A 27384-nucleotide genomic window follows, 5' to 3' on the forward strand; every position below is an offset into this window, starting at 1 on the left:
TAAATGCGAGATTTGTTTCCTATTCCGATTGTAATTCTCATTAATTAGGATTTGGAAAGAATATAGAGGTTTTCTAGGTTTTTTAATTTGTTCCAAAGGCCTTCAAGGGCTTGTAAGGCAGATTCGAGGGTTGTTTGAATTAGTTAATCTCCATTTCTTATAATTTTTTCTTTCATAGTGTATTGTTGTCGTTTTGTGCCATCGTCTTTTCTTAAAAGGGTTTTTTCACGTTAAAATCAGATTATTTGTATTTGAACTTGATTGTGTTATTGGAATACTTTACTTGATCCATCTCCATGTTCTTCCGCGGTCCCCCAACAATAAATACACGGAGAAATGCATGCAGTCCAAATTCAATAGAGAAAAAGAAGAAGATTTAATGGTACGGATAAATCAACCATCATATCTATGGCTGGGATAAATGAACCATTGGCCTTACATGAAAAGATTAGGTGCCAAACAAGGAAGTTACATGTTCTCAGCGAACAGGAAACTCAGCCTCAGTGTAAAAGAAAAAATCAAAAGCATACCTAATATGTTGATCACCGGCCTAAATTGTGGTCTAAGACGTACAGGCATCAGGCCATGGCTGATGAATGGATCTGATCTTGTACACGTGTAACATAAAGCCACGGGAAATCTCATTCGATGCTATGCACCTGCCATCACTCTTAAATACTGTAGTCTATCTGCCTCTAGTCAACAAAGACTTTGTTCATATACTTGCACTGAATTGCTGCAGCAGCTCCTATATTTTCTGGTGCATTTTCTCCTTCCTCTGAACAGCGCAAAGCTAGACAAAAATCAGAGGTAAGCACTTTTTATTATTATCTTTTTATTCTATGGTTTTTATTTAGGATGGTGCTACCTAGCTAGCTTCACCTCCGTAGTCATACAGAAATTGTTTCTTATGCTAATTAAGAGCTAAGTAGGACAGATATACATCAGATCTGTGTTGTCCATCAGCTGAAACATCAATTTTCATCATAAATCCAAAAAATCAGTAGGCCATACCATAGGAAATGGTGTAAAATCATTCCTAAAATCTCTAAAATCACATGGTTTGGCCACATTAATTTTGGAATATTCTGATTTTCCAAAAATCCATTTATCCTGATATTATATTCACAATCACTGCATCATCATCCTTTGGAACATGACTTGCATTACTTTCTTCTTCTTCTTTTTTTTATTTTTTTATTTTTTTATTTTTTTGAATTTTTTTTTTTTTTTAAGTGTTAGCTGTTGAACACAAGTATCCAACCCTTAAGTCTGATGGTGACGAGCATGACCTTCTCGTCATCTCGTATGCTTTTGTAGTCAGTTGCCCATTGTTAGCCAATCTATAAATCCTTGGATTTCAAGCCTCCTTGGAATTCAGGTATCTCCTCTTCATTTTGGCCACATAAATTGCAAAAAAAGCTAAATTAAGCTGAACTGCTTAAGTAACCCATAGACACATGCACATATTCTTTACATAACATCCTCAGTTTGGCCCTCGACTGCATGATTATATTCTTTGCACCATAGACACGGCCTCACCCATGTCGGGCATGGTGATAGTTGCACAAGTTGAATGATGGCGAAGGGCCAGTTGAGATTGTTGAGGTGCACCTGTAGAGCACCAATGAGAGGAAACACGAAGATATGAGTTATTCTTTATCCTATCCTATGGACTAACCCAACCACTGTTCTCTTCTCCTTCCTCAGTTGGCCAGATCCAGTACAAATGATTATAGGATATCATTAACATAAACATAGCAAAAAGATAAATTAGGGAGCCATTGACATTTTAGTGACGTCCAATCCATCTCATGTGTGACTTTTGATTGAATTTTTCATAACCCATTAGAGTTAAGAGGTTTTAAAAATTGTAGATTTTAATTAATCTAAGGATCGTGTTTTATGATGGGGTTGATTTTTTGGGCCTTGGGTCTAACATAGGGTGGCACTCATGGTGGTGGGGGTGGATATTGCATAAATATCATGGTGGAGCCCACCCAACGCTTGAACCCTTCACTCATATGGCTGACCCAAATTCCTGTTAAGAAATTTAATGGGAAGTAATGCAATGATAATTATTTAAATTAATGAGATAGTTTATTGAAAATCTTTAACGGGAGGTCCCCTCCCTCGAGTGATAATTGCTTAAAAAAATGTATGGGAATGTAAGTTCTGTAATAGGTACCTAATTTTTATACAATTACATTCTTTTTAATATATAGAAAGGAAGGCCATAAACCAGGAGAGAATTGTATTTCTACGCATGGGACCACCCCATTTAAATGCCCAGGACCAAAACTTTAGTGGATCTTTCATCAGCCATGTCAGGCTTGTACATTGACTGTAGATAACTTGTAACAATTTCTGAAACATCCATTAACATAAAGCATGCATAGTTCACCAAATGAATGGCCTGTCCTGATTATATATACATCACAATATACTAGATGAGAATATACATAGAAAAATTCAAAATTCTCTATTTTCTAATATAGTAGATAACCCTACCTCCTTATTAGTAGCCAGGATGGTCCAATTAACCTAATCACAAGGCTATAGAGGGTAGGCAGGACCTAATAATCGGACATTTCAGATGAGGTAGATGTATGTTGGATGCTTGGGATCGAGGCGTATTTATGCCACTGGATCCTCGCTCTCTCCCGCTTCGATTTGCTCTTCATTCTCTGAAGCCGCTTGTGCCAACGTAATACTCTGCCTGAGTTAACATCATACTCGGACATGTTCAGTAACTGAATCGATACTGAAGTGACCTCACCAAGCTCTGTGGACCCCACCATGATGCATGTGTTGTATCCATACCATCCAACCATTTTTAGAGATCATTTTATGCCATTACAAAGAGAATGAGATAGATCTAAAGTTCAATGGACCCCACCATAGAAAATAGTGGGGACAATGACATCCACCGTTCAAAACTTCTTAGGGGCCACAGTAATTTCCGATAAAGCTGATATTTTTGTTTTCACTTCATCTATCTCTATGTTAACTTATGAATAGGATAGATCTAAAAAATCATCATCGTGGGCCCTATAAATGTTTCAATGGTGAGTGTGACAGCTCCCACGGTTTTCTGTGGTAGGTCCACTTGAAATTTAGATATATCTCATTCTTTTGTAATGCCATAAAACGATCTCTACAAATGGTTGGACGGTATGGACACAACACATGCATCATGGTGGGGTTCACAGAGCTTGGTGACGTCACTTCCGTCCGCCCCCTATGCCTGCCCGGACAGTAATCCGTCCGAGCATGGCTCTGTGGGGCCCACGGTAATGTAAGTGTTTTATTCACACCATTCATTGCTTTTCAAAGATTATTTTAAGGTATTATAATAAAAATGAAGTAGGTCCACATCTCTAGTGGACCAAACCAAAGGAAACTGCGGTCATAATGACACCCACCGTTGAAACCTTTCTAAGGGCCACCATGATGTTGATTTACCATCTAACCTATTTATAAGGTCATGAAGACGTGGATGAAGTGAAAAAAAAAATATCAGCTTGATCCGAAACTTCTCCAGCTCCCAAGAAGTTTTTAATGGTGGAAGTTCAATCCCCACATTGTGGTCTAATTAAGCCTTATACCTGCCTCACTTTTTGGTTTACATCTTAAAATGATCTGATAAAAATGATGAACGGCATAGATAAAACACTTACATCATGGTGGGCCCCACAGAACCCTCCTCGAATGGATGACTATTCGGGCGGGGGTAGGACGCAACCGCGTCCATGCAAGGAATGGCTTCTCGTTCCATACATGATGGATGGTCTCCGCTGATCCGATTAAAACTGAAAGCGGATTGGCTGGAGTGAAATCGGATTGCGATGGAGTCATTCCATAGGCTCTTATTGTACTTAGTAAACTCAGTCGGGCCTGCCTTCAATTTATGTAGTCTATCCACGCCGTCCATCCATTTTTCCATCTAATTTAAGGGGTTGACCCCAAAATTGAAACATATCCAATGACCAAGTGGATCATACTATATGCAAGAGTGGGGATAATGATTTCCATTGTTGAAACCTTTCCAAGGCCCCACAGTAATGCTTATTTGTCATCCAACCTATTCATAAGATCGTACAGACATGGATGAAGGGAAAACACCGATGTAGTATTTTGATCTAAAACTTCTGTAGCCCCCAATAAATTTTCAATGGTAGACATTCAATTCAACTGTTTCCTGTGGTGTGGTCCAGTTGAACATTGGATATGCCTCAATTTTGGGCTCAAGCCCTAAAATTATGGATGGATGGAGTAGATAAAATAAATATATCCAGGTGGATCTCATAGAGTTTACTCGGTATGCTAAGCATAGTGAGTTACCAATCCGCTTCCCGCTGGTGTACCACACACCACCAATGTGGTTGCTGCCTTGATGTCACCAAGTTATGTAAGTTCCATCATGAGGTATGAGTTAGATCCAAACGGTCTATGCACTTTTTGAGCTCGTCTTATGGGTTGGCTCAGAAAATAAGACAAATCTAAGAACCAAGTTGACCACACTGTAAAAAGCAGTGGAGGATTGAACACCTGCCATTGAAACACTTTTGCGATCACAAAATTTTTGGATCAATATGATTTTTGTTCTTTCTCTTCATCCAGTTATGTGTGACCTTATATATGGAAATTTTGGATCAATATGATTTTTGTTTTTTCTCTTCATCTAGTCATGTGTGACCTTATATATGGACAAATTGGATGGAAAGAAAATGCTACGGTGGGCCCGACGAATCCTTTAATAGTGAGAATCAGTTTCCCCACTTCTATATGTGGTGTGGTTCACTTGAGCTTTGGAAATTACTTATTTTTTAGATCAAGATCTAAAGCGATCTCTTTAAATGGATGAACGGTGTGGATAAGATAAATACATCATTGTGGGGCCATGTACCTTTGATCTCATTTGAACTGTTCGTACAACTCTCATCAGGCTCCAGTTGTACTAACGGTTCAAATGGGATCAAAGTTACATGACCCAAAAAGATGTATTTATCATATCCAGATCGTTCATCCATTTTTGATATCATTTAAGAGCATTATCCAAACAATGAATCATATTCAAACTTCAAATGAACCACACCAAAAATAGCAGCGGGATAATGATTTTCACCGTTAAAATATTCGTATGACCCACCATAACATTTATTATCCATCTAATTTGTTCATAAGGTCACAAATAATTAGATGAAGAGGAAAAACAAATTTCATATTGATCCGAAACTTTGGTGACCCCAAAAGGATTTCAATGGTAGACGTTCAATCCCCTGCTGCCTTTAGCATTGTGGTCCAATTGATCTTTAAATATGCCTTAATTTTCGGCTCAAGCATTATGACGAGCTCACAAAATGGAGGACGATTTTGATATTACACATATCTCATGATGTGACTCACTGAACTTGCTGACGTCAATACACTCGCTATATAGCTGGTGTATGGTACACCAGCGAATCCGCTTCCCACTTGCTGGCGTCGGGTACAGGATCGATGATTTTGGCCATTCAGCCCGTAAACTACTTTACAAGAGCATCCATCTACATTAGACAAACTTCAATAATTTTGCATGCTATACTAAATTTTGGATTGCAAGGAGTGGGGTGGTCACGTGTCATCAGTCGTTAGGTTGAAATCCCTTCTTTTCTTTTGGTTTGTCGGATGCGGATTTCCTGCGAAAGGCTTTCGCATGAAGTTCCTGCCTAAGGATTTTAGATGGGGTCCGCTGTAATGTTTGTGATAAATCCAACCCGTTCATCCGTTTTTCTATGCAATTTTAGTACATGTGAGAAAAAATAAGATGGATCCAAAACTCAAATGGGTCACAAGAGATGAAAAAGTGTGTATTTAGTTTTCACCGTTGAAATATTTATATGGGCACAAAAGTTTTGTATCGGTCTAAGTGTTCGTTATTTTCAGTTCATCCCAGTAAAAATGACCTTGTAAAAGGTTTGGGTGGCATATAAACATCAAGGTGGAGCCTAGAAAGGTTTCAACGGTAGGAATTTTTTTTTCCCCACTGTTTAATCTTGTATGGCCCAGTTGAGTTTTGGATCCTCCTAAATTTTGATCTCATGTTCTAAAATGAGCTTGAAAAATGAATGGACTGGTTGGATTTCTCATAAACATCATAGTGGACCCCACCTTGCATCCCAGCGCAGGAACTTCCTGTGAAAGGCTTTCGCCGGAAATCCGCGTCCTGGTTTGCCACGGTGGGCTCTGTATATGGTTGCTGGCCTTTTCAGTGAAGCTCGGCCGGAGTGTCTGTGTATTTTCTTTTATTTCTTTAATAAAATCTTTACTTTTTCCCTTTAAAAAAAAAACAAAAACCAAAACCGAAAACAAAAAACTAATAATTAAAGAACCTGTTTAACCTTAAGCTCTGTGTAGCCCCTGAATGCCATTACTCTGTCATATCCACTTTGTCCATCAGTTTTTCCAACTCCTTTTAAGACGTAAACCTAGACACACAGAAAATAGAATTGTCTAGTCGGCCACACTAAGGAAACAGTGGAGATGTAAAACCCTACTGGACAAACTTTGCTGAGGCCCACCATGATATCTATATGCCATCCAACCCTTTCACAAGGTGATTGAGTTGGGATGAAGAGAGAACAAAAATATGGGCTGATTTAAAACTTATGTGGCCCTCAAGAATTTCTCAACTTTAGGTGTTTCCATTCCTACTTTTTCTTGTGGTATACCTGCTTCAGTTTCGATATGCCTCACATTCGGGCCTGTGGTTGAAAATAATTTGATAAAATAGATGGACAGAGTTGATATAGCACTATAGTGGGCAGCACAGAGGTCAGAATTAAACGGGTTCATGGCACCCTAAGTTTCAAGCAAGTATATGAAGAGAAAATGAAGCATTTTATCTTTCAAATCATCCTCTCAACCAACTATTTGGTCATTCCTTCCCTTTTTATTTTTTCTGGTAGTTTGGGTGCTTTCAAATTATCATTTGATGAGCTGGAAGTTGAGAATTCTCTTGTGATATATATAGCCGAATGCTCAGCTGCGCATCCATTCGCACGGGTGAACTTTTTAAAAAACTCATCATACGGGATGTGACTCTATAATCTAAACGGTTCACATGAAGCCGAACCTCGTTAAACTCCCTGGGCCCAATTTTTACTTTGATCCAAAACTTTGGTGGGCCATGAAAAATGAAAAGAGTTTCCTTTCTTGATTTACATTTCTCTTTTCTATGGCCCACCAAAATTTTAGATAGGGTGAAAATTTGTCCCTTGGATTTCATGGGATTCCGCATCACATGGACTGTTCGGATTAGATGCCATGACACGTGTGCAAAGGTGTGCACGTGATAGCTGCGCAGGTGAGAATCTCTCTCTCTCTCTCTCTCTCTCTCTCTCTCTCTCTCTCTCTCTATATATATATATATATATATATATATATCTTTTTTTGGCAAATTTTAGTCTTTCTAATATTGTTTGATAGTATATATGGATAAATCAGCCATCATATCTATGGCCTGGATAAATGAACCATTGACCCCACATGAATAGATTAGGTGCCAAACAAGGAAGTTCCATGTTCACAGCAATTAGGAAACTCAGCCTCAGTATAGAAGTAAAAAAACCAAAATCGTACCTAATATGTTGATCTCTGGCTTAAATTATGGTCTAAGACGTACAGGCATCAGGCCATGGCTGATGAATGGATCTGATCTTGTACACGTGTACCATAAAGCCACGGGACATCTCATTCATTGCTGTGCACCTGCAATCACTCTCAAATAGTAGTTTATCTGCCTCTAGTCAACAAAGACTACTTGCACTGAATTGCTGCAGCAGCTGCTAATTTCTGGTGCATTTTCTCCTTCCTCTGAACAGCGCAAAGCTAGACAAAAATCAGAAGTAATCACTTATGATTATTATCTTTTATTAATTCTATGGTTTTTATTTAGGATGGTGCTAGCTAGCTTCACCTCCATAGTCATACAGAAATTGTTTCCTGTGCTAATTAAGCGCTAAAAAGGACATATATACATCAGATCCGCGTCGTCCATCAGCTGAAACATCAGTTTTCACTATAGATCCTAAATATCAGTTAAATCAAAGAATTTGGTAGGCCATACCATAGAGAATAGTGTAAAATTATTCCTAAAACCTCTAAAATCACATGGTTTGGCCACTTTAATTTGGAATGTTCTGATTTTCTGAAAATCCATTTCTCCTCATATTGTATCCACAATCGCTAGCTGCATCATCATCCTTTGCAACATGACTTGCATTTCTTTTTTCTTCTTCTTCTTCTTCCTCTTTTTTTTTTTTTTTTTTTTTTTTTTTTTTTTTTTAATTTTAATTTATTATTATTATTATTATTTTTAGTGCTAGCTGTTAAACACAAGTATCTAACCCTTACATCTGATGATGATGATGATGATGAGAATGGCTTTCTTGTCATCTCATATGCTTTTGTAGTCAGGTTCCCATTGTTAGCCGATCTATAAATCCTTGGATTTCAAGCTTCATTGGAATTTAGGTATCTCATCTTCATTTTGGCCATAGGAGTTGCTAAAAAAGCCAAATTAAGCTAAACTACTCGAATAACTCATAGACAATTGCACATGTTCTTCACACATCAAGCCTTCATGCTATGCCAATCCTCATCTTGTTGCCTGATGCACACAACGTCCTCAGTTTGACCCTAGACTACATGATTATGTTCTCGGCACCATAGACACGGCCTCACCCATGTCAGGCATGGTGATAGTTGCACAAGTTGAATGATGGTGAGTGGCCAATTGAGATTGTTAAGGTGCACCTGTAGAACACCAATGAGAGGAAACCAGAAGATATATATATGAGTTATTCTATCCCATACTATGGACTAACCCAACCACTGTTCCCTTCTTCTTTCTTCAGGGAGGTTGGATTCAATGCAAATGATTATAGGATATCATTAACATAAACATACATTTATTTTTAATTTTAATTTTATTTATTTATTTAACATGAACATTTTTGTGACTTCCAATCCGTCTCATGTGTGACTTTTGATTGAATTTTTCATAACATATTAGAATTAACATGTTTTAAAAATTGTAGATTTTAATTAATCTAAGGATGGCATTTTATGATGGGGCTGATTTTTCGGGCCTTGGGTTTAACATAGGATGACACTCCTAGCGGTGGGGTGGATTTCACATAAATATCATGGTGGAGCCCACCCAACGCATGAAACCTTCACTCACATGGCTGACCCAACTTCCTATTAAGAACTGATATTGCAAAAAGCATGCAATGTGCGGATATAACACATGCACATTAATAAGGCTCATAGAACTTTGCCACGTTAACGCACACAAGCCAATCTGCTTACACAAGGAATGGCCTCTCACTCCATACATCGGTTTGCAAGCCATGGACGGATGATCTCCGCCGGTCCAATTAAAACTTTTATCTAGTCTGATGGAGGATCAGGACCGATGATTTTGACCATGCAACGCCTAAGCCACTTTATAAGAGCATCGATGTTACCTTAGACAAGCTAAATAATTTTGTATGCTATTACCTTAGAGCATCGGGGACGTCAGCTTAGGCCACAAATTACTGTTTTCAACTCTTTTAAAATATCTGGTGGACGATCCTTGGTGGTTAAGTGGGAGAGACCCCCACGTGGCTGGTTTAAGATAAATTTCTGTCGAGGAGAAAAGGGTGAATTCATCTTCGCCTTCTCATATGGTTATGGGATAGGAACTAATACAATTGCAGAGCTTCGTGCGGTACATGATGGCTTATCCTGTGGTCTTTAAAGGGGCTTATTGCGAATCATAATCGAATCGGACTCCAGACAAGTGATAGATATGCTTAATGGAGTGACTGAGCCGGGCTGGAAGTGGAAAGCATGTTTTCAGGATAAATCAGATGAAGAGGTGGGGCCAAATTATGTTTGCGCATATTCTGAGAGAAGGGAATTCTCTGGCAAATTTGATGGCCCGGCAATGTAGCGGCGCCCAATTTTCTTCTTGCTTCGATAACCAATCCAAGGTTCCATTTTTCTTGATAAGGTTGGCTTAGGTTCAATTTAGAGGTGGGCATCGAGCCGATTCGAGTCGAGGTGGGCCAAGCTTGGCTTGGCTTGTCCATGATGTACTCGAGTTCGAGCTCGAGCTCGAGCTTGGCCTCGCTCGAGCTCAACATTGAAGCTTGGCTTGTTTGCCAAAGCTATCGAGTCGAGTTCGAGTCAAGCTAGTGGTTCGAGTCGAGTCGAGTTTACCTTGAGTCGAGCTCGAGCTTGTTGGGTGAGAGAGTAATGGATTCTGTTCTTGATCCTCCTCCATTGATGAAAAATTCAAAAATCTTAAGAGAATCAAAGCAAAACCCGATGAAAAAACCAAACAAAGCTTCGAATCAGATGAGGAAACCTGTAAGAATCAATCTGTTCTTGATCTTCTTCCACCAGTAGAAATCCAAGTACTAGAAAAGAAACAGAGCAGAACACAGATCAGAAATCCAAGTAAAGAGCTCTAGCCAATCAGATCATTGGATTTCCTTGAAGCTCTAACAAATCTGAGAAGAACCCATCTCGAATTTCTTGGGTTTTTCGCCTAAGAAGTAGATCTCAAGAGATTGAAATCATATTATTGTGGAGCTGAAATGAAAACTGGTGGTGGTGGTCGGGGTGGGCGTGCGGCTGGCAGTGGGCAGAGAAAGAGAAGAAAGGGAAAGGGAAGGGGGTGCGTACGGTTGGATAGAGACTCTAGAGTTTGTTTGTTTTTTTTTTTTTATAAAGTTTAAACTTAAAACTTATATATATATATATATATATATATATATATATATATATATATATATATATATAATATATATAATGTAATATATTTAATATATTTATTAATCGAGTCAAGTCGAGCTCGAGTTCAAGCTTCGAGTTCGAGTCAAGTCGAGTTGAAATGCCCCCTGGTCGAACTTGGCTTGAACTCAACTCGAGCTTCAAATAATTAGCTTGGCTCAGCTTGAATGGGCCATTCAAGCCGAGTCAATCCGAGCTAACTCAAGCCGAGTTGAGCGAGCTTTTCGAGCTAGCTTGACTCGTGAACAGCCCTAGTTCAATTAAGATGCTGTGATGGTTTATACTTTGCAGTTTTACTTGTTTTACGATAGGCCCCCTAATTTTATGTAAAGGGGTGCCTGAATGTACAGGGGTGGATTGATTAATGATATAGAAAGCATTTTCTGGAAAAAAAAAAAAGCATGCTATTACCTTAGACATACTAAATAATTTTGTATGATGTACTAAATTTTAGGTTGAAAGGAGTGGGGGTAGTCAGGAGTCAATAGTCGTTGGGTCGAAATCCCATCTCTTTTTCTTTTGGTTTGTCATGGTTGGGCTTTCTATATGGTTGCATTTGATAGACGGGGCTCTTGCCTTATTAGAAATGTCTGTGTATCCTCTTTTCTTTCTTTAATAAAATCTTTTCTTTTTTCCCTAAAATCCAAAAAAAAGAAAAAAGTAAAAAAGAAAAAATGAAAAATTAAAGAACCTGTTTAACCCTAGATTTCAAGCCTCTTTGGAATTGAGGCATCTCCTCTAGGATTTCAAGCCTCATTGGATTTCAGGTATCTTTTGGCCATAAAAGTTGCTAAATAAGCAAAATTAAGCCGATCTACTCAAAATAACTCGTAAAGACATGCACATATTCTTCACACAGCGAGCCTTCATATGTACCAATCTTGTCTTGTTGCCTGATGCACACAACATCCTCAGTTTGACCCTCAACTACATGATTTATGTTCTCGGCACCATAGCCACAGCCTCGCCCATGTCAGGCATGGTGAGAGTTGCACCTGTTGAATGATGGTGAAGGGCCGGTTGAGAGTGTGTTGAGGTGCACCTGTAATGTTTTACCTGTAGAGCACTAAAGAGAGGAAATAAGAAAACATGAGTTATTATTGGTCCTATGGACTAACCAAACCCCTGTTCTCTTCTCCTTTCCTCAAAGACGCCGGATCCAATACAAAACTTTTTTAGGATGAGATTAGCATACAAATTGATTTTTTAGGCCACTGTGACATTTTAGTGACATCCAATCCACCCGTGCCCTGATAGAATTTTACAAAACAATTAAAAGGTTTAAAAAATGCTTAAATTTTAATTGACCTGAGGATTGCAATTTATTATGGGGTGGATTTTTGGGCCTTTGGTCTACCATGGGGTGGCACTCTTAGTGCTAGGTGGATTTCACATAAACATCATGGTGCAGCCCACCCCACGCATGAACCCTTCCCAACTTCTGTTAAGAAATTTTACTTGACGGAATCCAGTGATAATTATTTAAATTAATGGGGCAGCTTATTGAAAACCGTTTAAAAAAGGTAATCCAATAATAATTACTTAAATTAATGGGGTAGCTTATTAAATACCTTTTAAAAAAGAATGAGAATATAAATTATATAATAAGTAATTTTTGTTAAATTACTGTTGTGCAAGATGCCTTGGATTCTGCCAATCTGATAGTGAAAAAAAGGCCACACTCGGTTCAATCGGATTTTCATTGGTCCAAACGAATTAGTGGGGGAATCTTAGAGTGCATACTGTAACAAATTACACATTTTTTGTTCGACCGAAAAGTGTGAGTCAGTTTGATTCGATCTAACTAACAGGTTACATAGATTAGCGGAAATCGGGATATTTAAGTTCGATCACGATTAGGGCTTGGCGAATACGAGCGTTTCTCTCTAAGGGCAATGGTTTGCAAAGTGAGAGGGTTCTAGACACTTGTAAGAGGTTGGAAATGAATTTTCTCAAGGGACTAGAGTTTTCCTAAGTTCGTATCACAATGGGAGATCGGTTGATCCTGTAATTGAAGAAGGTGAGTAATGTATACTATAAGGTTTTGATTATACTAGATCTTTGTCGCTTTGTGTTGTAATTCTTTCTTATAAGGGTTTTTCATGTAAAATATTAGAGTGTGTTGTAATTACTTGCTTGTTTTGTTATTCTACTTATTTCGATTATTCTATCTTCATTAAACGTGCTTCCTCAAAGAGCTCGGATTAACAGTGATATTAGATCCGGATTTCTAATACCTAGGGTTGATTCGGGTTTGTTGTGGCTCGTGATTGCATCGTAGTGCTGTGAGATAAGAGCCGGAACTCCAACAAAGTGGTATCAGAGAGTTATTTTTAAGAACGTTTGGAAATTCAGTGAAAATGTCAAAGCAAAAGCTTGATATGCAAAAATTCGATGGGAAGAACAATTTTAATTTGTGTCAATAGAATATTAAGCATATTCTAGCATCATAAGGGTTGAGCAAGGCATCATTAAAGACTAAACCGGATAAGATGTCAGATGATGACTGGAGCAAACTCGGGGAGAAAGCTATTAGCATCTTTCGTCTATGTCTACTGGATGAAGTCATATACAACGTTTAAGGCAAGGAATCTTTCCTAGAGATGTGGAAGAAACTAAAAAACCCATTGTCATGCCTCAAAAATCAGCATCTGAGTATAGAAACCTTGGTCTCGAGTTCTTGAGTATGAATCAAATGAAACACACGTATGACCTCATTTAGATTCACATTCATTCCACACATGAATAATCAAAGTAGCGCAAATCAACTTAGTGGATTCAAAACAAGGTAGAGATAACAAAAATTTAGAAATATATAGCTAATAGTCAAAGTACCATCCCAATAGTGGTGTACGCTCAAATGGCATCTACACTAGTTACAGTAATCATTCTACAAAACAACTAACGGAGTCTACCCTGTTAGGGACTCCAAATATACATATTCTTAAAATGTACAAAAAGGAGAGAAGTGACGTACTCCGCCTACGCTTGTCCATCCGTCAACTGGAAGTATGAGGCGCCATCAACGAGGTCTACTATGTCTCATCTAATGTGGTCTCGGTGTTACCTGCATCAATAGTATTGTGTGATTGATGTTTTAAAACACCATCCCGGGTGAGAGCAAGTAGCTAACTTAGTGGTTCTATTTTCTAAGTCATACATGTTATCAACACAATTAATCATAGGTAGTGATAGCCTTATAAATAAAAAAATTTCTAAGTTAATTATTTAAATGCATGAATTGACATGATAATATGTGCAATGATATAACAATATAAGAAATTCACAATAATAGCCATTCAACACAATCATCCAGACATCAACTTAGCATGACAATACAAAAAACATATCAAACATAACGTATCCATCTTAATCGTAATATAGATGAGACATGGTAAGATTCACTCACTTGTACTTGGTAAAGAAAAATCCGTAATACAGTCAAACATTTTTGAATTTAAGAACCCTAACAAATCATTTAAACAAAAAATCATGAATTGGTCTAATTATTCCATCTAATGGGGTCCACCATTCATTAATTCTAGTTGATCCATATTTATTCATCAATTTGTAATTAGTCCAAGGTGAATTACATGTATATATTATAACTTATTAATCCAATTGTTACAATTCAGAATCTGATAGATCAACCTAGGGATCTGTCGATCGATCGAGTCAGATTGAAAGCCCGTGATCGAATCGATCTCCGATCGATTGAATCGAGAAAATTAGAATTAAAATGGTTTGGTCTTTGGACCATTTTTAATAACGCTTTTATTGATCGAGTCTGATCGATGCTCCATCGATCGAATCTAAAAATTAAGAATTTCACAATTTAAGTATCTGGATATATTTTGACCTATTTTGATTAATCGAATTAAAAGAGGTCTTGTTAGCTCTGTTACACGATCCGATTTTGCAATCTTTTAAGCGTTTCCTAGTTTATAGGATTATCATGGATCTATCATAAACATGGGTTAAATCCAAACCATCCATTGATTTATGCGCTGTCAAGTTAGGAAAATATCAAGGGATTGTTTAGATATAGAACATTTAAGATCCACAACCATCATATGACATGTTTTATCATTATTCCTATCCATTGATTGTTGTGGATCATCTAACGCTTAGATCCATCTAAGATTTTAGATAATATCCTAGATATATCCTAAAGCCAATATGAATGGTGTAGATCGATATGATACATCAGAAAATCAATTAAATCACCCAAAATACAAAGTAATGACCAAGATTTAATCTGATCGGCATGGCCCACCCAATGGTCAGATCATTCTATAATTTGAATGCTTAATGTATTTTGGACTTAAGGATCACATGATCCACATGGATTTAAGTTGACCCCACTAGATGGTCCCATGTCGATCTCTACGACATGAGATGTCACCTAAAACCTACATCTTATAATTGAATCTTCCCACGAATCAATGTGATGATTGTGAGGTCGATCTGGCCTATTATGGCATAGATCTGGTATTAATAAATTAAAAGTATAAAAAAATTAAAAGAAAAAAGGTTGGGTAACAAGAACTTATTTATGGTAAGTCATGTTACAAACTTACGCGATAGGGTAACCAGACTTATGTAGAGATGGATGGTCTTATTGGGCCCACTGTGATGTATATATTTTATTCATGCCATCCATTCATTTTGAAAGATCATTTTAAGGAATGAGCCCAAAAATGAGGCATATAAAAGGCTCATGTGGACCACACCATAGAAAGTAGTGAAATTGAAAACGTTTTGGGGGCCATAATTTTTTTGGATATAACTCATTTTTTGGTCCATGACGTTAAATTAAATTCTAAATCTAATGGACAGATTGGATTCGACACATAAATCACAACAAGACCCATGACCCTTATAAGATGATAACCTCTACCCTTATTATGTTACAACCATGAATTCCACATGTCACATGACAACCTCGACCCATATAACGTGATAACCACGACCCATATAATATGATAACTATGACCTATATAACATGACAACCATGACCCATGACATCCATGACTCATATCAACCACAGCCCATATAACATGACAATTACAACCCATGACAATCACGACCTATATAACATGACATCTTCGACCTATGATGACCACGACCCATATAATATAACAACCTCGACCCTTACCACATTACAACCATGACCCATATAACATGACAACCATGACTCATTCCCATATAATATGGTAATGGTTGTGGTTGTAATATGGTAAGGCTTGTGGTTGTAATGTAGTAAGGGTCATAAGGGTCGTGGTTGTCAGGTTAATGTAACTTGATTGTTTTTAAATAATAAGAGTCGAGGCCCACAATGGGGCGATCCATTTTGTTCACCTTGCCGGCCAGCCGCCATGGGACCAAAAACTCATGACTTGGACAATATCCACTTCTAACAAACATCACAATGAGCCTGGAAAGTTTCAACTGTGGGTACCATTGTCACCATTATTTTCTATTATGCGGCTCACACAAGCTCTAAATCAGGTTGATATTTGGGCCCTAGCCCTAAAATGACACGGCAAAAGGGATGGGCGACATGGATTATACATATACATTAGTGTGGGCCCCACGAGTTGGGCCTTGCCGATGCCCAAAAAGGCTTCCGTCCATGTCACTTTTTCTTCGTAATTAAATACTACGTAATTTCTTATTCACTCAAAAGCCATATAACTACTGAACCAAGAGCAAGGCTAATTTGGTCTAAAACACTTCTCGAGACCCGTAACAAGCTACCCTCGAAATATTTGGATGGTCGAATCTCTTTCGAGAATTTGACCGTGCCAGGATGGTCAAAATACCTTATTTAATTTTTGACATTGGTTGTCTTGTCTCTCATTTTTCAGAAATTCCTGATGGCAGAGAGTGTCGTTGAATTCTTGATAGAAAATCTAACAGCCCTTCTAACTCAAAAATTATCCCTACTAAGAGGAGTACGCAATGAAGTTGAAGAAATCAAGTTCGAACTTGATAGCATGCGAGCTTTGTTGAAGGATGCTGATAGAAGAAAAGATAGCAATGAAGGAATTAAAACTTGGGTGAGGCAAGTAAGAGATGTTGCATATGATGTAGAGGACATCATTGATGAGTTCGTGTATCGCATGGACAGGCCACGAAGAGGTGGACTCAAGAGTTTTCTCCTTGACATCGTTCACCTCCCCAAGCATATCTCCGACAGACGTTGGTTTGCCATTCGACTTCAAGAAACCAATCAGAAGGTGCATAAAACTTTTGAGAGAAGAGATCGATTTGGTCTCAATCAAATAGAAGAAGCAACAAGCTCTTATGATGCTAGCAAAATGTGGCAACGTGATGTAGAAACTTCTCTTTCCGAAGAGGAAGATGACATTGTGGGGATGAAAAAAGAAATAGAATCGATAGTCGGATGGTTAGTGGAGGAGGAACCACGGCGGATGGTGATTTCAGTGACGGGGATGGGTGGGTTGGGCAAGACCGTTCTTGTCACTAAAGCCTACAAGAACCAAAATGTAAAGAAGCTCTTCGACTGCTGCGCATGTGTTTCAATCTCACAGACTCTAAGAATTGATGATATACTACGAAGCATCCTAAAACAATTCTTTGAGGCTAAAAATGAGGTTGTTCCAAATGACCTAACCACCATGGATACTGGCGAGTTAAAGCGGAAGGTTAAAGGACATCTCCAATCGAAAAAGTATCTCATTGTCTTGGATGATGTCTGGAGTGTGCATGACTGGAATGAACTAACTTCCATATTTCCAGATTGTAGATGTGGAAGTAGATTAGTAGTTACGACGAGAAACACTGATGTGGCTTCTGCAAAGGGAAAGGGAACCCATCTCTGCCCACTTCGGCCTCTAAATCAAGAAGAGGCTTGGGAGCTCTTCTGTAAGAAGGCATTCCAGAATGAACCTTATCCTTCAGAGCTCGAGCAATTGGCTCAATCCATAGTAGAAAAATGTGAAGGATTGCCACTTGCAATTGTTGCCATTGGAAGTCTCCTATCACGTAGAGATAAGACCGAATGGGAATGGAACCGAGTCTACAATAATCTCAGTTGGCAGTGGAGAAACAATGAAATACTTGAACCAATAAAGCGCATATTGTTGCTTAGCTTCTACTATTTACCATACCGCCTTAAGCATTGTTTCATGTATTGTTGTATGTTTCCAGAGGATTACTTTATTTACCGCAAGAAGCTGATAAAGTTGTGGGTTGCAGAGGGTTTTGTGCAAGATACAGGTAAATTTACAATGGAGGAAGCGGCAGAAGACTCCTTGAAGGAACTCATCCATCGTAACTTACTTCAGCTTGCTGAGAAGAATGAATTTGGAAGGGTGAGAGCTTGTCGAATGCACGATATTGTACGTGAACTGGCCTTATCCTTATGTACTGAAGAAAATTTCTGCATGACATACAATGAGCAGCAAGCAAGGCAAGAAGGCAAAGTTCGTCGCATGTCAATCCACAATTCTGGAGAAACTGTTCAAAAGAGCATGAGTATGTCACAGCTTCGTTCTCTTGTAGTGTTTGGTGGAAGCTCATCTTTCTTATCTTCTCTAAATACCCTAGCATCAAGTTTTATGTTATTGAGGGTCCTAGATCTAGAGAGAGTTCCTATTGAAAGCATACCGAATGAATTCACGAATCTATTCAATTTACGGTATCTTAACTTGAGGAGTACTAATGTCAGCGAGCTTCCCAAATCTTTAGGAAGGCTACAGAACCTGCAAACACTGGATATTAGAGACACGAGGATAAAGAGGTTACCACGTGGGGTTGTGAAACTACAGAAACTACGCCACTTATTAAGCTACCGATTTCATACTGAAAAGAAATGGAGTTTGGACTACTTCAGTAGCATCCAAGTTCCTATAGAAATATGTAATATAACTAGTGTACAAAGTCTAGAAGATATCGATGCTAAAGAACGCGAGATTTTTAGACGACTTGGGAACTTAACCCAACTGAGAAGGCTTGGAATTTCCAATGTCAGATCAATAGATGGATCTGAGTTGTGCACTTCAATTGCAAAGATGAAATACCTTGTGCAGTTGAGTGTTAAAGCAATCAGTGAAGAAGAAGCAATTAAGTTGGAAGAGCTCTCTCCTAATCATCTGCCGCATTTTCAGAAGATTCACTTGTGGGGAAGTTTGGAGAAGGTTCCTCCATGGTTTAAGTACCTTGTTCACCTCACTGATTTGTCATTGAATTGGTCAAAGCTGAGAGAAGATCCACTTTCATCACTCCAAGCATTGCCAAATCTAGTGCGTCTTTCACTTTGGAAGGCCTATGAAGGACAGCAGTTGTGTTTTCAAGATGGATGGTTACCTAAGCTCAAGAGACTACGTTTAGAGTATCTGACACAACTAAATCGAGTAGTGATCGAGAAGGGAGCATTGCCAAGCATCCAATTTCTTACTCTGTCTACATGTGGAGAGTTGAAGACGCTCCCAGAAGGGATTGAATATCTCACCGGACTCCAACAGCTCACTTTAAACCAGATGCCAATGGAATTTACAGAGAGGTTGAAGCTAAAAGACGGAAGCGACGAGTACTATGGAAAGGTGAAGCACATTCCCTTAATCGACTGTGGACGCTGGACAGAAGAAGGGTGGGATTGGCACGAGTTGACTAATCATCCATCCATTCATAACCAACCATTAGGTAATCCTTCCTTTCCCTTCTCCATGAATGTGAAAATTTATTTCTTAAATCCATGTATTGGGGGATTTTTAGTGCATGATCCATTATAATTAGTAGGCCCCATTTGAACTGAGGCAACAGCATTCGACCTTGTATCTTATCAGATCAATGGTTGGGATTAATGAACATGACCCAGGCCGTACGGCTATATTTTCCCCAATAGCCGTTGGGAATTTTAAGGAGTTCGTAAATCTGTTTTAATATGGCTCCAGATTGAGCTGAGTCAGGGTTTTGTTGAAGTCTCTTGCCACGTTATTCTTAATAATCTATTAATTCGGGAGGTTCAGTGCATGGTCATCCTTAACATGGTCCATTGAACCAATAGTCCAGATCACTGATCCAAACTGATTAGTCCAACCATCTTTTTTTTTTTTTTGGCCTTCTTGCAATTTAACGTGGAATACATTTCCTTCTTTAACTGTCTGTGTTTTTTCTGCCACTAATCGAAGGGTCAGAATTACATGTCAACACCCATCTAAATAACCCAGATGTGAATCTCAGTTTTACAAATAAAAAGTGCACCCAAAGTTCAACGGTCTAAGTCTCAATTTCTACAACCAACCCATCCAACGCTAGGGTTCCCCTAATTAGTGCGAATTTAGATGTACAGTTGATCTAACGTAATTCAATAAGGAGCAATCAAATGAACGGTCAAAATCTCATTTGGCTGCCACATGTATAGATATTGCATTTTGGCATTAATTATCTCATTGTTCTCCTTTCTAATTTCAAATCACATATTTCACATTGAGGTTGTTAGTCAAACATCCAACTCTCTACCGTTTCATTTTATTGGTGCATGTGTCCCCTACCTGATATATTAACAATTTTAGCTCAATAACATATATGGTTTGGCTGTCCAACAAACATGTCATGGTATTGCTTAAGGATAAACATAGGAGTTTGCTACTGCATGTCAATTTGTAAATTTGGACTTTGTTCAGTAATCCAAACCGTTGATCACATGGTTCAACAAGTATGGATCTGTCATGGACCTTTTGGTGAATATATTATGGATCTGTTATTTTATATATGTTTTGGATTTATAGTTAGTTCAAAATGGACCTAAATATTGTATCTACTTTGGATATCTATTTTATGCGCTCATGCATGCTATAAATTTATTGTTGTGTTACTGATCATAGTCCCAGTTGCGAGGAGATTAGAAGGTTGATGAACATTACAGCAGCAAATTATCAAGGTGGTGCAACAACCTCACCCTCACGGAGGATGAGGAGCTTCTTAGCCATTGTCTCCAGTGAAAAGCTACAGCGGATATTGATGTTTACTTGGTGAATTTTAAGTCTATTTGGTTAAGCATGCTTTCTGTGATAGACACGAGTTGTATTTGTGATAAGTGTGGTTGTATGTGCGTAAATGTGACCATGTATGCTATCGACTCATTTTGCGTGTTCTATATGATTTGCTCAACTTGATTGTGATCCTGGTATGATTATGGACAGGCTTGGGACATCCACCATGTTGGATACGTTGGATTATCATTTTGATTTAATAAATTATATATATCCTTTAAATATAACGAAAGGTTGTGATTTGAAAGGATTTGTTGAGAGACTACATCAGAGTCTTTACATCTTTAGGGAATGAAGTAGAACAAATTTGATATGAAATTTAATTTTGAGTATAACTTTTTTTAAATGCATGTACTCACACCACAATGAGATTTCACCCACAAGCTTTATGTAAAATATAATTTTAGGTGTAACTATTTTTTTAATACTAATTAAACCATATTGTTGGGATTTATGCTGCGGAATCACACAGATCTAGATCTAGGATAGCAATACAATAACACCAAGCACACACAAGAGAACATAGATTTAACGTAGAAAACCTTTACGGAAAAAAACTACTGCACAAAGCGACAAAAATCCACTATGAAAATAGAAATTACAAGAGAAAGGACTTACCCGATTTGAACAACCTCGATCTCACCCTTGCTACACCCTTTGATTTCCCTAAAACCACTTTAGAAAGCCTTAGAATTATTTCTCATCACCTAAAAAAGTCCTAGGAACACCTATTTATAGTTTAGGCAACTTTCCTTTCGCATCCCAGTTGCGAAAGGACTCAGATTTAAGACATATCGCAACAATCTCCACCATGTCTTCAATCTTCAACCGTGTAGCTTCTTGACATCTTCTTTTATTTCTGTATCACATCATAGCTTCTCTTGCACACTTCATCTTCCTTTTACACCATCGCCAAGCCCAGAGAAGTTTTACAGACCTTGAACTTCTCTACAGGAACGATCTAGGAGAGCATGTCTATTGGATCAGAATTCATATGCCCAACCATCTTTGCTCCTGTCTTCTTAAGAGGAAAGACGTAGTCTTCTTACCATCTCACCGCTACCCAATATTGCTTGTTGGAGTACTTGCTCACAACACTGACAGCTTGTGAAATAACTGATCTAATCCAGACCATGGCACACTGCCAACAGCATTCGAATAAGGCTCATGAGATATCCTGCTTTTTCTCATCTGTTTTGGGATATGTCCTGAGGAAAACTTGAGGAGAGACGCATAGGGAACGCTCTCCGGCTTTACCTGACCCATCACATCCTTGATCAATACCTACACACAAGGTATTCCTCCTGTGATTACCAAAGCCTACTCCTCCTTCAGTCTCAATGCCGAGAACCATCTTTGCAGCCCCTCGATCCTTCATCCTTAATGTCCCACTTAACCGAGTATTTAGTACATTGATTTCAGATATGTCATAATTGGCGATCTACATGTCATTAATTCCTGACTCACCATGAAGGAATCAAACCACTGCCTAGGCGACAGGTCGAACCACGACCTCCTGCAAAGTTTTTTCTCAACCCCTTTAACTTCGAACTGCTCTAGTTGCTTCATGTAGATCTGCTCTTCACTTTCCCTTACAGAAGTGGAGACTCCACATCCATCCTTCCAGCTCAAGATCACATTAGCCAACCAGTGCCAATCACGGATTTAATAGACACATGTCATACCGTCAGCGCGAATATCTCTGAGAAGTTTATCCCTTCTCTCCAAGCATAACCCTTTGCTGCCAACCTCGCCCTGTATTTATGTTGTATCCTCCTGAAGATCCACCTGCATCCAACCACTCTCCGGCCCACTGGAAGCTCCACCCACTCCCATATGTCGGTTTGACATAACAAATCCATCACATCGCTCATTGTCATCTTTCACTTCTCTGCACCAGGCTCACCTAGAGCCATCTGAATAAAAGATAAATCCCCTGCGATATTAAAGTCATCCATGTATCTCGCCGATATCCTGCGATCATGCCATGTGATTCTTCTCACAGGTGGCTGCTTGACGCAGGGATGAACGTGATGAGGATAACTACTCCGAATCCACGGAGCTTCTCTGGACTCCTCACAGAGACTTCTCGAATCCACGAGGAAAAGAAAGCAGAAAATAGAAATAAATTCTAATAAATTCGAAATTGATTAATTGATGAATAAAAACGAGTTCACAACCCTTTAAATAGGGGTACCAAGCAATGGGAAAGAAATCAGAATCAAACTACAACTCAAACTCTTAGAATCCGCGACTTACTATAAATAGTAAACTTACTATTTATAGACGGTCGTGATGTCTACTAGTGCGCAAGGTTTTCGGCCAAAAATAGTAAGTGTCCTATTTGGCTTCACCAAACCGTTCTCCTAATTATTCTAAGCTCTTTTCACGTTGGGCGCAACTCCTAAAGCCCGACGGATGAAGAGTTATAATCAAACTAAAACTTACTATTTATAGTAAAAGCGAAATTAAAACGGGGAAACGACCATCGATCCAGGGGTTTTTCGCAATTCCGGGCTGCGCAACCCGGCATAGCTGGTTGGTTGGCTTCAGTAGCTCGTTCTACCCCAAAATCATATATTTTACGTCAGATAACTCATTCCGGATTGCAAGATACGCCCGATTTAAGGTTCGATGGTCCGGATCACTTCTGTCGACGACCGGGCCTTTTCTGATCCATCTTGGCCATGTAACTGTACGCGACCTGCTCTACATCAGTCTCCTCTACTTCAAAAGAACTCGTCCTCGAGTTCTCGTCATGCTCTGGTTCATGATACTCGGTTAGGTCCGTGACATTGAAAGTCCGTGAGATGGCCATGTCATCTGGGAGATCAACAACATAAGCGTTGTCATTGATCTTTCGGATGATTGGTACCGGTCCAATCTTCTTATTTTTCAACTTGTTGTACGTCCTGGTCGAAAATCTCTCTTTGCGCAAATGGACCATAATGCGGTCGCCTACCTCGAACACTTTTTGTCGCCGATGCTTGTCCGCTTGTTCCTTGTACTTCTTGTTCGAGGCATGTAGCTTGGTCTGCACTTCTGCATGGATGCCCATGATCTTGTCTGCCATATGTTCTGCTGCAATGCTCGTGCCTGGGTGCTTGGGCAGAGGAACTAAGTCAAGTGTGTGGCGAGGCACTCGTCCGTAAATAATCTGGAGCAGGGATTCTCCTGTCGAGCGGTTCACCATATTGTTGAATGCAAACTCTGCTTGAGATAAGGCCAAATCCCACTGCTTCGGTTTTTCTCCTGAAATACAGCGAAGGAGGTTTCCCAACGTGCGATTCACAACTTCGGTCTGCCCATCAGTCTATGGGTGGTAAGCACTACTAAATTGAAGTCGTGTATCGAATCGATTCCATAAAGTCCGCCAAAAGTGGCTAATGAACTTCGTATCACGATCAGAAGTAATGGTCTTGGGAACCCCGTGTAGCCGAACGACCTCCCTGAAAAATAAATTCGCCACGTGTGTTGCATCGAGGGTCTTCTTGCATGGGATAAAGTGCGCCATCTTTGAGAAACGATCTACCACCACGAACACCGAATCCATGCCGCGTTGTGTTCGTGGGAGACCAAGTACGAAGTCCATTGATAAATCCTCCCAAGGGCCATTAGGCACAGGTAACGGGGTGTACAGGCCCGTATTCTGAGATTGCCCCTTGGAGATCTGACAAACATGATAACGTTGTACGGCTTTTCCCACATCGCGTACTAACTGCGGCCAGTAATACCGCTCTTCCACAAGAGCTCGCGTCTTGTCTCGCCCCAGATGTCCACCAAGGCCACCTCCATGTAGCTCCTGAATAATCTGCTCCCTCAGAGAACTTTGGGGGATGCACAATCGATTCCCTTTGAAGAGAAAATCGTCCTGTATATGAAGGTCACTAAGGTGACCTTCTTGACACTTCATCCAAGAATCTTTGAAGTCCCCATCCTCGGCATACAGCTCCTTCAGACAGTCGAAGCCGACTACCTCGTTGCTCATTGTTACTAGTAGTGATGCACGACGGCTAAGTGCATCAGCTACCTTGTTCTGCTGCCTCGTGCATCAGCCACCTTGTTCTGCTGCCCTGACTTGTGCTTCAAAACGAACGTGAATTCCTGTAAAAACGCAACCCATCTAGCATGCACACGATTCACGTTAGTCTGACTATTAATAAACTTTAATGCTTGATGGTCAGTGTACAAAACAAACTCTCTTTGAATCAGATAATGTCGCCAATGTCGCAGGCCTGAACAACTGCGTACAACTCAAGCTCATAAGTCGACCACTTCTTTCGGGCTTCGCTGAGCTTCTCGCTGTAGAAGGCTACCGGCCTGCCTTCTTGTGATAATACTCCTCCAATTCCGACGTATGAAGCATCACACTCAACCTCAAACAATTTGTCGAAATTAGGAAGCCCCAAGACCGGTGTTGTAGACAAACGATGCTTGATCTCATGAAAGCTCTTATCAGCTTTATCGGTCCACTGGAACGGTCCTTTCTTCATGCAATCTGTTATAGGCGCGACTATGGTGCTAAAATCTCGCACAAATCGACGATAAAAAGTCGCCAACCCGTGAAAACTCCTCACCTCATGAATGTTTGTCGGGATCGGCCATTCCCTAATAGCTCGCACCTTTTCATCGTCCACACGAATGCCTGTGGACATTACAACAAATCCTAGAAACAATAGGCTGTCAGTTAAAAACTACACTTCTTCAAGTTGAGGTACAACTTGTTAATTTGTAGGACCTGCAACACCTGCCTGAGATGTTTCCTGTGCTCCGCCTCATCCTGGCTATATATCAATATGTCATCAAAATATACTACCACAAATCGGCCAGTAAACGGTTTTAGAACTTGATTCATTAAACGCATAAAAGTACTTGGTGCGTTCGATAGGCCGAAGGGCATGACCAGCCACTCATACAACCCTTCCTTGGTCTTGAATGCCGTTTTCCACTCATCACCGGGTCGAATACGAATCTGATGGTACCCGCTCCTTAGATCTAGTTTAGAGAACACCTTGGCCCCTTCTAACATATCGAGCATGTCGTCCAACCGTGGTATTGGGAACCGATATTTGATGGTAATTTTGTTGATTGCTCGGCTGTCGACACACATGCGCCAGCTTCCATCTTTTTTTGGCGTTAATAATGCTGGTACGGCACATGGGCTCATGCTCTCTCTCAAGAGACCCTTACGGATCAATTCCTCCACTTGCCCTTGAAGTATCTCACACTCCTTCGGATTCATCCGATAATGAGGGTGATTGGGCAGGCTAGCCCCAGGGACGAGGTCTATGTGATGTTGGATGTCCCTTATGGGGGGCAATCCATCAGGTAAATCCTTAGGCCAGACTTCTTTGAATTCGTTTAGCAACAGTCTTAAACTTGAAGGGATGTTTGAGGGTTCCTCTTCCTCGCCCTTCACCACTACAGCGTATACCTCGCCGGTTTCCTTGGATTCTTCCATAAAATCCCGAATGCTCAAGAGGGAACTCCCCTCCACTTTAGAGGCTTCAGGGTGGTTCTCTGGTGCCATAGGGGCAAGGATTATTTTTCGACTATCCTTGACAAATACGTAAACATGATCTCGTCCCCGATGGGTCGCATCACGATCCGACTGTCAGGGTCGACCGAGTAACATATGACAAGCTTCCATATCGACCACGTCACAAAGTATTTGATCTTTATAATTTTTGCCAATTGAAAACGAGATAGTGCATTGTTCAGTTACCTTGGTCTCATTCACCTTTTTTATCCAGCCAATTGAGTACGGGGAAGGATGTTTCATCGTTGGTAGCCGCAACTTGTCCACCATCACTCTTGAAACGATGTTCTCGCTACTACCACTGTCTATGATCACATCACAGACCTTTCCATTGACGGTGCACCGAGTACGAAATATATTGTGTCGTTGTGGATGTAATTCCTTTCGTGGGGCATACAGCAATCGCCTCACAACTAGAAATTCGCCAAGATACTCGCCCGTCATTTCATCGCCATCTGCTATTTCTTCAGTGATTTGTTCATGTTCATCAAAGCGATGGTCTTCCTCTACGGCCTCATCTTCAGTGCCCCCTTCGTTTATAGTCAAGTGTGCTGCGGGACGTTGAGGACAAGTGTTTGATAAGTGGCCTGGTTGGCCACAGCGGTAACAATTGTTCGACCTTGGCCGAGCATAAGGATTTGGAATCCTACTCGGACTCATAGTTGTGGGTGCTGCAGTTGAGGTCTGGATGAGTCGCTCCCGTATCACGGTTTGCGGTTGTAGGAAGTTGAGTTACTGGATCTTTTTCCCGTGGCAGCACTGAATCTGCGTGGGACCCATCATGGGGGTCGAGTTCAAGGATATGGACGAGCCGGGAGCTCTTGCAAGTTGTGTTTCGGCCCTACCCGCCAATTGAACTTCTTCATCCATTGGGTACATCTGAACTCGGTCTTGAATTGTCGGTCCGCAACCCACCTATAAATCGCGCCACCTTCTGTGACTGATTCTGCAGATCGTTTCGTGTAGCCAGTTGTGCTTCTTCAAGATAAATGC

General features: G+C 39.9%; 1 protein-coding gene across 2 annotated transcripts; it reads left to right on the plus strand.

Annotated features, from left to right (window-relative positions):
* Positions 1-420: 420 nt before the first annotated feature.
* LOC131255931 (disease resistance protein RPM1-like) lies at positions 421-20970 on the plus strand. 2 transcript variants are annotated; one of them, XM_058256893.1, is made up of 3 exons: positions 421-810; positions 16701-19500; positions 20685-20970. In XM_058256893.1, exons 2-3 carry the CDS (start codon positions 16710-16712, stop codon positions 20711-20713), a joined length of 2820 nt encoding a protein of 939 aa, XP_058112876.1. In that variant the 5' UTR covers positions 421-810; positions 16701-16709; the 3' UTR covers positions 20714-20970. The 2 variants fall into 2 exon arrangements, with proteins under 2 accessions (XP_058112876.1, XP_058112875.1); XM_058256892.1 differs by lacking the exon at positions 20685-20970 and having other exon boundaries at positions 16701-19859.
* Positions 20971-27384: the final 6414 nt, after the last annotated feature.

Source organism: Magnolia sinica, chromosome 9 (assembly GCF_029962835.1).
Source record: "Magnolia sinica isolate HGM2019 chromosome 9, MsV1, whole genome shotgun sequence".
Classification (NCBI taxonomy): Eukaryota; Viridiplantae; Streptophyta; class Magnoliopsida; order Magnoliales; family Magnoliaceae; genus Magnolia; species Magnolia sinica.